Source organism: Anser anser, assembly GCF_964211835.1.
Source record: "Anser anser genome assembly, chromosome: 5".
Taxonomy (NCBI): Eukaryota; Metazoa; Chordata; class Aves; order Anseriformes; family Anatidae; genus Anser; species Anser anser.
In genome coordinates, this window is record NC_139725.1 from 2,793,289 (window position 1) to 2,805,336 (window position 12,048).

Here is a 12,048-nt window from a genome sequence, read left to right on the forward strand (position 1 = left end):
GTGGAGCTGTAAATTTGCTTGAACAATAGCAAGTAGCCAGCTGCTTTATTAGTAGTATTATGAATCAAATATACTGGCTCCATCATGTTTTGTTATTAATGCCAAGTTATTGTGATCATCTTAGTAAACACAACTGTGCATCTACAGAAGTCTAGATAAGTGAGCTTTGTTAGGCTGGGGACCTTGTGGTGTTAGGCTGTGTTTCTGTGAGGACATACACAATGGTTCGAAAATAATTAGACTTTTAAATATAGAAGAAATGCACAGAACTTAAACATAGCTGGAAATAGGAAGAACCTACTGTTCTTTTCTGCTTTTCATGATAATGTTCTCCACATTCAAAAAATCTGAGATTCTTCACACAGTTATGAACATCTAAGAACCTGTCTGTTATGCTAAATGAACAGGAAGCCTGGGCAAAGGTATCTTCCCAGGTCTCTGATCAAACTGGGGATCCTGACTTTCCTACAGGAGAGTCCTTCCATAAATTATGGCAAGAGGCGAGGATAAGGTAAATACTATATATGAAATTAAATAAAATGAAAATAAAAGTTAAGTAAAAAGAATTTAAAAAAAAAGATAATTTGAGACATATCTTGGTCTTTATGAAAGTAACACAAGTAGAGAACACAATTGCTACCTTTTTGTCCTGTTTCAAAGAAAATACAGTGTGAACAAGTACATGCTGTAGATTCATCATAAGTGGTGCGTAAAGTCTGTAGTATAGTGTATTATACTAGAAATATTATTGGCAGGTGACACTGAAAGCCTTATAAAATGACAGTACTCTACGAAATTTAAGCTAAAATTTTCAGAAATGATTTAACTGTACTGCTAAAACACACATGCAAAAATGCTAGGTTAGATGTTCCAGTAATGAATTTGGATGCAGTCTGAATTGTAGAAAAAAAATGCAATAGTTATTTTTAGGTGCATTAGAGACTGTCAGAGCACAAATTACTTCATTCTATCTAGATAAAGAATGACAGTTGTAATGGTTACTCCTGTTGCCTCTGTTCAAAGGGAAGACAGGAGGAGTGAGTGATGCATCCTTACTCAATAAAGGAAGTAACGTTATGCATTAAGGGGTGGAGAACCTCTTCTTGTTATCCCACTTTTGTTCCCAGCAGAGGTGGGATGAAATCCTCATTGACTTTTAAAAGGCTCTGCTTAGGTTAGGTCCTACTAGACTGTGAGATGATGACTTCATTTTTAATGTATACCTTCTCAAATAACATTAAAAAGATTTTTATCTGCACATGTCTTTAGGCCCTTCACCTCTCCCCTCTCCCACTGAAGAGGAAGAGACAAAGAATAGCTCTGATGTCATGCCCAGCATTCCTGATGTATTGCTGCGAAAACTACGTGTGCACAAATCTCTTCCAGGAAGGTAAAAACTCTTCAGAAGTAGCAAGACATGATTTGGGAAAGGCATACTAATGGTTTTCAGTGAACTCCCTTTATTAAGTTCCATTCAGGGGGGATCCATATATGTAGAGAAAGTGTTGCATCTTAAAATGTGTGACAGATTTTCTGAATAGTTTGGGGAGTGCACCAACTTTCAGTAGCTGACAAACTTAAAAATGAGTTTCTAAGTTCTACTTAAAAAGTCTGAAACTTAACTTGCATAAATTTTTATACAGATTAGTTACCAGTCTGTCCAGTCCTGGTTTCCAGGATTGCTGTTACAGATATAAAATCATGCTGAAAGGGTTAGTATCTCTTGAGGCCAGATAATGTTTTCATATGGTAAAATTTGGACATGAGAGAATTCAGCAGTTTTTCTGCAAGTGATGATTTTTCAGTGAGATTAAGTTTGTCATTTTGCCTGCTTAGTTGAAGAATTCACTTGCAAATTCCCTGACATTGAGATGTTAAGCAACCTGCTCATAACTGCCTACTTGTGCACCTGTCATGGCTCAAGGGTTTCTTTCCCTCTTAATCTTTGAGAGGAGAGGTCTGCTGGGGCCTGACAGGACCCACCTGTTTCGATGAGGAAAACATTTCATGACCTGTAACCTAGTGAAACTGATTGAGAGGGCTTTAAACTAGGATCAGTGTGGGAGGGAGATACCATTAGGAACACTGAGGTTAAACCAAGGGATGGTACTTCACTGTCCGAGGGTGGCAAGGCTAATGGGAGCATCTGTGCTGCTCCAAGGAGTGCTGCAAGTTCAGGAGCACATCTGAAATGTTTGTATACCACTGCATGCAATATGAGGAACAAGTGGGATGAACTGGAGGCTTTGGACCTTTCCCAGAGCTGTGATATCATTGGTATTAGTGAGACTTTATGCTTTAACTTTTGGTTAGCTCTGAAGTGGTAAGGCAGTTGGACTTGGTGATCTTTGAAGGTCCCTTCCAGCTGAACTGTTCTATCTTTATGTAATCTGAAATAGTTTACACATCTGTAACATGTGGACAGTGTAGAACCATGTAAGAGATCATTTGAAACTAGAGCTATTGCTGCATAATGCAGTGTAAATAAAACAAGGGAATCCTCTGGTCCATACCTCTTCTGAGGTGGAGTTAGAAGAGACAATACCTGCGATGTGTTTGTCCAAACTTCTAGAAATACAAATCTCTGATCTGAGTTTGCTACCATCCAAGTTGAACATTTTATTGACGGAATTTAAGTGGAATTTTCCTTTTTTGGGGAGAGATTTGTTTAAAATTATTAACATTATTTAAAAAAAGGACATAATTTGAAAATAGTATTTTGCACTAGCCCATAGGGAATAACATAGGGATGAAAGCTCAAGCATTTATCACCACGTGCCTTACATATTTTGCACTACTTTGGAAACTGAGAATATTTTCTTTTGTTTTATATTAGAATAAAGTTCAGATTCCTCCAAATTTCTGCATAAGCCTTTTCTTTGAGAGAAATAGAACTGTAACAAAAGAAAAAAAAAAAAAAGGCATATTAGACATCAAAACAATACTCTTGAACTTCTTTCTAGAAGGACTACTCCTTCTAGTAGACTTCCTTTTAGAATAACAAGAAGTGATATGAATACTACTGCTTTAGGCACAAAATGGTTTTCCAATACACAGGGCATATTGGCCTCCCATCTTCTAGTCACTACTTTAAGTATCAATATATTTTATCCACCAAGAAAAATCAACTGCTTATTGGTGCCATATGTATTGACTTCTACGTTAGGGTTTAATGTTGCAGCCAATATGACAACTAATATCTGGAACTGTACAGTGCATGATAGATATGTCAATCTCAACTTCTGTCACTGGCATCCACTAGGATTTGTGTATACAGCTCCTTTCATTCCTTGCAGATGTTTTTTCTTTACTTGCATAAAATTGAATAGCTCTCTGCACTGTGGGAAGAACTGCAGGGAATAAGAACCTGTAAATTCAAACACATGGGATGACTACCTTAAAGCGAGATCTTGCAGTATACTGTTCTCTATCTCATTTCTTTTATGGCCTACTATGAAACCAGTTTTTGGTAACTTTCTCTAATTTTTGTACAGTTAGTAATCATTCTTTGGGTAGAAAAATGATAAAACTCAAGCACCTGTTTTCTTAATGTCATTCATTGTCAGCTAACAATAATTAGCTAAGTTTGCAAACTCCTAACAAAACAGCTAAAGCAAGTTGGTACTATATACAGGGAGCTGGGTTTTGAATTCTACCCATCTGTGATTTTTGTATGATCATCATCATGAGGTTTCAGCTGTTAAAAGAAGGAAAATAGGTGAAGTTAATAACCCCAAGTCTAGTGTATTAGATCACCTGCAACTCCAAAAGGGTAATTTCTGTCTTGCTCTTGTACTTGGAATTTGTCACAATATAGTGCAGATATACATAAATGTTTGCACTTGCCAGAAACTTTGGTATATTTCTACCAATACTTAAGTGATTCTGTGCTGTTGCTAAAAAAAAAAAAAAAAAGAGAGAGAGAGAGAGACAAACCTAATAAAATCTTAATTTCTTTGTTTTCATTTCTAGCTCCCCTCCGCTTACTGAAAAAGAAGTTGAGGTAAGTGTGTTCTTAAAATGGTAGGTTTAGGCACCAAGTGTATTGCTATATGTTCTTGTCCAAGCTTCTGAATAACACAAGCTGTAACTCTTGATTAAAGATTCATTTAACAGCTTTCAGTGATGCAGAGTGAATTTTATCCCTTAATATGTTTATTCTGTAGTTAAATTAGTTAAAATCTTGGTTATGGTCCTGATTTAAATTTGTCTTTAATTCCATGTGCCTCAATTCTAAGTGGCTACTGTAAGTCTAAGGGTGGTTACTAGAATTAGGTAATCAGATATTTTGCCAAAAATATTTTTCAGGAAAAAAAAATGGAGCTCAATTCAAACAACATTTTTATGTGATATGGGCAATTGCCCCAGACAACATAAACAGTTAAAAGACTTAAGTAAAAGTGTTTGTGCATTCTTTCTAATAGCATATACATTTGTTTTGTAAATTAGTGTAATAAATTTATATATAATAAGGATCTTATAATGTTGTTTCTACTTTTTAAAATAATATTATAAATATGGTAAAGCTAGGAAAAAATTGAAACTGAGACCAGAAACCACATTAGTTAATTGCTTTTTTTTTTCCATTGGCCAATAGGAGCTTAGGTATGATTTTCAATTGTATTTTGCAGTTAGTTGACATACTTTTTACTTTGTCAGTTCTAGCCAAGAAATTGTTTATAGGTTGCCCATTATCTGGGTGGCTTTGTTTTTTGGTATTCTGCTGCCTTTTTTTTTTTTTAATGTACCAGTGAAGAATAATTATTTATTTACATAGCTGAAATCAAATGGAGCTATTGGTGACTCATTCTTCACAAAGTACTAATCGTAAGCAATAAATGCATCTGGTAAAGAAAGAAACAATCTGTAAAAGCATGGTTCGAGAGAATAAAAATGTTAGCACTTAATCTTCTGCCTTTGGTGGTAGATGTTTATCCCTTAGGTAAAACAATGATAATGGTGAGCTCATCCCTGGATTTCCTCTGCACAGACTATCTGTTTAAAAACCTTGGGGACCCTTGGAGGAAGTCCAGCTAGAAAACAGATTCATTGTGATTCTGATACTTCTGGTAGGCTACTTCCGTCGTTGTCTCTCTGCTCTACTGAACTTCCAGAGAAGCATTCGTGAAAACATTTTAGAGGAAATAAAGAGGAGTGATTTTTTTTAAATCTGTTTTTTAAAATATTTTCAGTTTTCTATTTCAATATTAATTTAAGTACTGAAGCTTGTTAAATGTGTGTCTTATTTATAAGTTGTTACTGGAAATTACAGTACAGTGGCACTTATTTAAAAATGCCTTTTTTTTTTTTAAATCCAAACAGAATGTATTTGTACAGCTTTCCTTGGCCTTTAGAAATGATAGTTACACCTTGGAATCTAGAATTAATCAAGCAGAGAGAGAGAGAAATCTTACTGAAGAGAATGCTGAGAAGGAACTGGAAAACTTTAAGGCAGCCATTACGGTAAGAAAACAACAATAAATACTTCTCTGAACTCTAGCACACATTCAAGTGCGCACACATTTGAAATGTGTGACTGTGCTTGCTTATACTCACTGTACATTCAGCCACAAAACTTCATTCTGTGCTGCTTGAGCTCATTATGTAATTCTCTACAGTTGAGAGCGCATTTTCTGCCAGGGTGGGCCACTGTTGCTGGAAGTGTATAGAGGATGTTGCCCTGCCCTGCTTCAAATTCTATAAATTTGAGATTCAGTTATTGGAAGAAGCCTGTGACAAAGCTAATAGAATGCAGAACTGCAATTTGAGCTCTGATTCCTGCTCTCTTGAGCAAGACCACCTTCTTCAGCAGTAACCTTCAGGTGTCTCATCAGGTGAGATACTGAAATGATCTGAAGCCTGAGTCCAGAGGTTTATGACTTGAAAGATCTTAACTGCAGGTAATGGAAGGTGGTATAGGAAAGAAAAGAGTGAGGATTACATAAAGAATACGTGCAATCTTAGGAACAGGTTATATTTATTCTTTTTTTTTTTTTGTAACTGAAACGACACATATATCTCTGAGATATGTTAACTTATGTGCTGTGCACAGTTCTGTGCAAAAATGGAGGAGGTGTATAGATAGCATGCTTCTAACTGAAATAGCACCTTACAAGGAAGTGTTGCTATAGCTTTGAGAAATAGTTAGGAGAATATAAATTTTTTCCCATTTACTTTATCAAGAATATCAGATGAGAAAGGATGCAGTTAAACAAAGTTTGTATCACCTGGAATTCCAAATCTGCATGTACAGATCAATTGTTACTAGAAGGAAAAAAAAAAAAAAAAGAAAAAAAAGCACTTGGGAATATTTCGTGGATGTTCCCTTTTTTCCCTGTTTAAAGAGCAAACGGAAACAACTTGTAAAATCTTAGGGGTTTATTAATTATAATATTTTATACACCTACAATTTTTTTCAAGTAATGTATAAGTGTTCTTTCAACTGCAAACAACTAGTTGTTATATTTATATAACAACCATTTGTTACATTCAACATGTTAAAGAATCCCTAAATACGCAACAAGGACCATGTTACCAGCACGGGGCAGATGTAATTAGCTTCCACAGAATTACAGAATGGTTGAGGTTGCAAGGGACCTTTGGAGGTCATCTTGTCCAAGATCTGTGCCTGAGTAGGGACACCCACAGCACGTTGCTTTTGTCCCCTGACCTTGTCCAGGTAACTTTTGAAGATCTCTAAGGAAGGAGACTGTACACCCTCTCTGGGCAAACTGTTCCATTGCTCCATTACCTGCATAGTAAAGGAGTGCTTCCTGATGTTTAGACAGAACCTCTTGTGTTCCAGTTTGTGCCCATTGCCTCTTGTCCAGGCACTGGGCACCACTGGGAACAACCTGGCTCTGTTGTTTTTGCACCCTCCCTAGAGGTATTTATACACATTGAGAAGATACCCCTAAGTCTCCTCTTCTCCAGGCTGGACAGTCCCAACTCACTGTCTGTCCTCGTAGGAGAGGTGCTCCAGTCCCTTGATCATCTTGGTGGCCATCTGAATTGATCAAAGGAATGGAGCACCTCTTCTGTGAGGTTGGTTTCTCTCGTTTATTCAGTTCACAAGCTGCAGTCTGGCTTTTACAAGCTTTTTAAGGTACTTTATAACAAAGTGGCAACTACCATTTTCATATAAAAGTTTTTTTCTTTACAGTGGAATAATCTAACCAACAATCAAATGATGTGGCAGCTCCTGTGTAAGGTGTACCATATTAGATTTGCTTCTATCCAAGTGTGAAGTTATCTTCATTTCTGTAGGACAGGCACATGTTAAATGTTTTAATGAGTTCGACCAGTATTTAGGATTTTTTTATCAAACGTGTAATAACTGATGTTTTATTCAAAAACCCAGCTTCACGAGAAAGTGGATTGATTCACATGAATTTCAGATTTGCCCAAGGAAATAAGCAATTTACACTTGCCAAGAACCAGTTGAAAATCTGAAATCTCTGCATGTTTTCCTCATGCATACATTTTCTTATGCCTTCCTGGGTCTTACAGTCAAATTTAGGCTGCAATTTGTTAACACGCTGGCTTCAGTCATGAGGAAATTTAAGAAATTTTTGTCATTGTACTTCTTGTTGCACCAAATTTATCATTCTCTTAGCTGTGTTCCTACACCAAAGGTTTGCACTACAAATGAGATTTCTCAACTGACTCTGGTTAAAAAAACAAACAAACAAAAAAAAAACAACACTAAGTCTGTCTGTAAGTCTGAACTAAACTTTATCAGTACTTCTTGTATCAGTCTTTTCTGCAAGTAGAAAATGGAATCAATTCAATTCAAATTCAATCAAGAGATGTTCATTAATGCTTTGGTTAATAAAACATCTAAATTCACTCTTGCTTTTGGTGACTAATCCCATATGCTTCGGTGCTTTTCACTATTAAATTTGAGCTATCAGAGTGATAGTATTAATCAAGTACATAAATGTGTGTACTGACAGATGAAAAATGGTTAAGAAATTGCAATTGCCATTTGAATTACAGGCCATATTGGTTTCTATTACTCTCTTACTTCTCGATTTCTTGAGACTCCAACATCTGGTTTATTTTCAATATGGTTAAAGTGTCTTGGATCTGAAAGAACATAAATGGCCTTCTTAACACTGTGTGCCCAGCAAACAAAATGTAGCAAGTTTCAGGAATCACTTTTAAGTAGTACTTAAAATAAGCTTGGTATTTGTAAAGTTCATAAGTAGATAGTCATGATTCGTAACTGATTTCGAAAGGAGAACTATTGCAAGTGTGCTCAGCCATTTTTAACCTCTTGAAAGGTGTGCCTGCAATATACAGCAAAGCCCCCTTCTGAGACTGCAGTAGCAGCGTCAGCAGCACTTGATAGTTTGTCTCTGGTGGTAGAGATGGTGTTCCTCTTTGTCTGAGAACTCATCTGTGCGTAGTTCTGCCTGGACATGTCTTACACCGGTTCTGTGACTCAGGCCAGCTCACCTGACCTAAGAGTGTCAAGACATCACAGCAAGGCTTATGTATCTTCATTTCAGTCTTCAGCTCATTTATGGCATCACTATGAACACAGAGAAGCTTACCAGAAGCTATTGGAGGATATTGCTGTTCTGCGGCGTTTAGCTGCTAGGCTATCTAGTCGTGCTGAAATGGTTGGAGCTGTTCGCCAGGTAAGAGAATCCTGGCATCTAACAAATGTATCCTCGCTGTATGTGTTTACTGTCTTTTTTTCCCAGACATAGCTGAAGGCTTTATGAGCCCTTTGAATTTTATATGTCATTTTGGGTGATTAAAGACATTTATTATAGTGTCAGAGAAGATACCTTTTCAGTCTGGAAATAGAATTCAAACAGAAGATTACCCATGAAACTGTATAATGTGCACAATAGGAGCATATATATTATTCAGAATTATAGCTGCAGTACAAGAAACATTTTACATCAGTGTGGCATAAAAAAGAAAACTTCTGTGGGTCAAAAAGCTCAGCTAGTTCAATAACCTGTCCTCAGCAATAGCTGAAGTCAGACAACTATGAAAAGCTGTGTTAGTTGTATAGCAAGTATAAGTGGCAACGCAGCAATACCCTCCTAGGCTCAAAACTGTTACCTCTGCCAAATGAAGTAACTAAGCTGATGCCAGTGAGACCTTCAAAGGTTTGAAAGCAAGGGCATGTATACCACATAACTGATCATATAGGCACACAGGTAGTATATAAATATTTGACAAAATAATTGATGATTTTCTCTGGATATATATTAATGCGTTTGTGTTCTAATAAACTTAGGAATTTTTAGTCTTTTGAGATATCAATATTCTTATGTACAGTTATTCCAGGTCTAGTCCTGACAGGGGTCATGCACATAGAGGCAAATGATAAGTTTGAGAAGTGTAGAGGTAACTTGAGTAATCCTCTCCTTTATTCCTTAGGAGAAGCGTATGTCAAAGGCAACAGAGGTAATGATGCAGTATGTGGAAAATCTAAAAAGAACATATGAAAAGGATCATGCTGAGCTAATGGAGTTTAAGAAACTTGCCAATCAGAATTCTAGCAGAAGCTATGGTGCATCTGGTAAAAAAAACAACAAAAAAGTTTGTATTGCCTGTGTACAGAGAGATATATAGTGCTATTAATGATAAGTGATGTATCATGAAACCTCTTCTACAGAAGTAGACTTAGAAAATTATAGATATATCAGCTAAAATATGTCATATAAGCAATGTTTAATGCTACAGTACGGTAATTTAAAAATCACTGTCACTTATCAAATTCTGATGAGATCCAATAAAATTTTTATTGGCCTCTAATGTATGTGTAAATGTGCAATGTGCAAAGCTTACGCAGTTTTAATACAGCTACCTCTGAAATTACAGTTAATAGCAAAATTTTATTACTGCAAAATACTTTTTTTTTTTTCCTCTACTTTATCTTTCCTAGCTTGCCAGAACCTCAAATATGAATATTTTCTTTTGGAAAAACTTACATAAGGAGGAAAATAGTAGGCTTTTATCTAATAAGTCAGGATAGTAATGGTTGTTTTGTATGTGTTGTGGAGTTGAGTTTGTTTGTTTGTTTCTGTTTGTTTTAAGTTATTATATCTTCTACAGGTGAAATTGAGGCCAGAACTGTATGACAGATAAATATGCAGTCACTACAGATATTGACTAAATATAGTATGTCTGAGCTTGAAATGCAAGCAAGGGCTCTATTGATATTATTACTCATATATTCTAAGACTATTCTTTTCTGTTTTTATGCAGAAGATGGAGTACCTCGTTCATCTAGATCCATGTCTCTTACTGTTGGAAAGGTATTTCTGCAATACAAAGAAAATTAAGTGAACATTTTATGTAGTGAAGTTTCTTTGTCTACATACATTCAATCTTATAGTCTGTGTTCAAAATATAGTAATGGTTAGTTCTCAATATTATTCATGTAGTCTAGTGTAAATGCTTTGTAATTTTGCATGTCTGATTAAGGATGACTATGGAATACCAATAATGCCTACTTTGAATCATAAAGGGACATATTTATTTAGGAAGAGTCATATTCCAGGCCACATACCGGTGCTGCAGAAGGTGTCTTAGGTCCCTTGCATTGCTCTAGTTCTTCAGTGAAAAAGCAGTACACTGGATCAAACCTTTCTATTTGAGGGATTCCAGGAACATACCATTTTAATTATCTTAAGTATGATATCATGTTCAGAAGATGGATGTCAATAATAATTTTTTAAGTGTAGCTTGTTTTTCAGTTGCCATCAGAATATCTTGTTTTTCTTGACAAAGCATTGAGAGAGGGGAGCTTATTTCAGATTGTTTTAACTTGACTGATTAATAACATTAACAAGACCACGATTTTATATCTCTGAAACTTCCTGTTCCTGGAGTCCAAGTTTATTTAAAACCTCCTAAAATAACCAGAATTTGAGAGACCTAAGTCCTGGTTTGGCCATTATGAAACTTGGTCAGAGGCATTACTGAGTCTAGTATTTCTTTTCATATTTTTATTTGGGTTGTACTTCTTTATATTTAATTTATTCCTATCACTTCTGAGTGCTGAGCAGGAATAATTTTCCTTTTTGTGAGGAGTACATTAGGTGTGCCTCTGTCATTAATGAATAGGTAAAATTGGTCCTGTCTAGATCCAGGATCGTAGAGTAGGTGATCCCATGTATATATTCGGTAAACCTGTTGAACTTATTTTTTGTCAAGTTACCTAGAGCAGAATCTTAGAAATGTTTGGATATGCAGTAAGATGATGCTGTTAGATGCTGTATGTGCTTGTGTTTTTTTGTTTGTTTGTTTGCTTTTTTACTCAGTGGGATGCATAGATTTCACTACTTGTATAACATAGATAAATTATTTGGCTTCTTACTGAGTGACAGACTTATATGATCTACACTTGAGCTATAATATAATGTATAAAGCTAGCATATGTTTATCATATGAAGGATTTCCATGGTCTTTGGGAAATGTAAGCAATATCACATGATGCTAGATAAATATCTAACAACTCAAGACTGGGGGGGGGGAAAGCTTTCTTCTTTTGTGGAGGGAACGGGTGTTATTGTTTCTGTAATAATGTGTAGTTTTATTAAAAATAAAAACTTAAAAAAGCACTATATCCCGGTGAGTACAGTATATCATAACAGGTACGTAGCAAGAGAAGAGTATCATATGTAACTTCATTATTTTCCGGTCTTCTGGTATTTTTCCCAGTATCAGTACGTATCTGGCTTAACCAAAGATAATAGCCTTTCATGAGAACTGACAGTTTAGAATATGCCTCCTGTGTCACTTATGTTATTGGGCTTTCAGAGTGGAGTAAAAAAATGCAAAGCTTCCCTGCACAGAAGTTTGATTCTCACTAAGCACTTGCCATGCCAGATAGTACTAGGAAGATAGAAGTACTAGTAGATAGTAAGTTTGGGGGATGTTCACAGCCCTAACAGCAGTTTACCATAATTTTGCTGCTAACTCTCTTAAATGTCTTCTTGCTGACATTAACATACATACCTGACATACCTCTTAACTTTCAGAATTTTTCTTTGGCCTATTTTGTTGTATGACAGAAAA

The 12,048-nt window shown here is 35.8% G+C and overlaps 1 protein-coding gene across 33 annotated transcripts in view; it reads left to right on the plus strand.

The window, feature by feature from the left end:
• Positions 1-12,048, plus strand: part of IRAG1 (inositol 1,4,5-triphosphate receptor associated 1) — a 107,798-nt gene that overhangs the window by 87,530 nt on the left and 8,220 nt on the right. For all 33 annotated transcript variants that reach the window (XM_083839947.1, XM_083839952.1, XM_083839958.1 and 30 more), the window contains 6 exons: positions 1,270-1,390; positions 3,973-4,003; positions 5,323-5,463; positions 8,514-8,645; positions 9,403-9,544; positions 10,234-10,283. In XM_083839947.1, the coding sequence (XP_083696073.1) occupies positions 1,270-1,390; positions 3,973-4,003; positions 5,323-5,463; positions 8,514-8,645; positions 9,403-9,544; positions 10,234-10,283 (617 nt within the window). The remainder of the gene's footprint in view (positions 1-1,269; positions 1,391-3,972; positions 4,004-5,322; positions 5,464-8,513; positions 8,646-9,402; positions 9,545-10,233; positions 10,284-12,048) is intronic.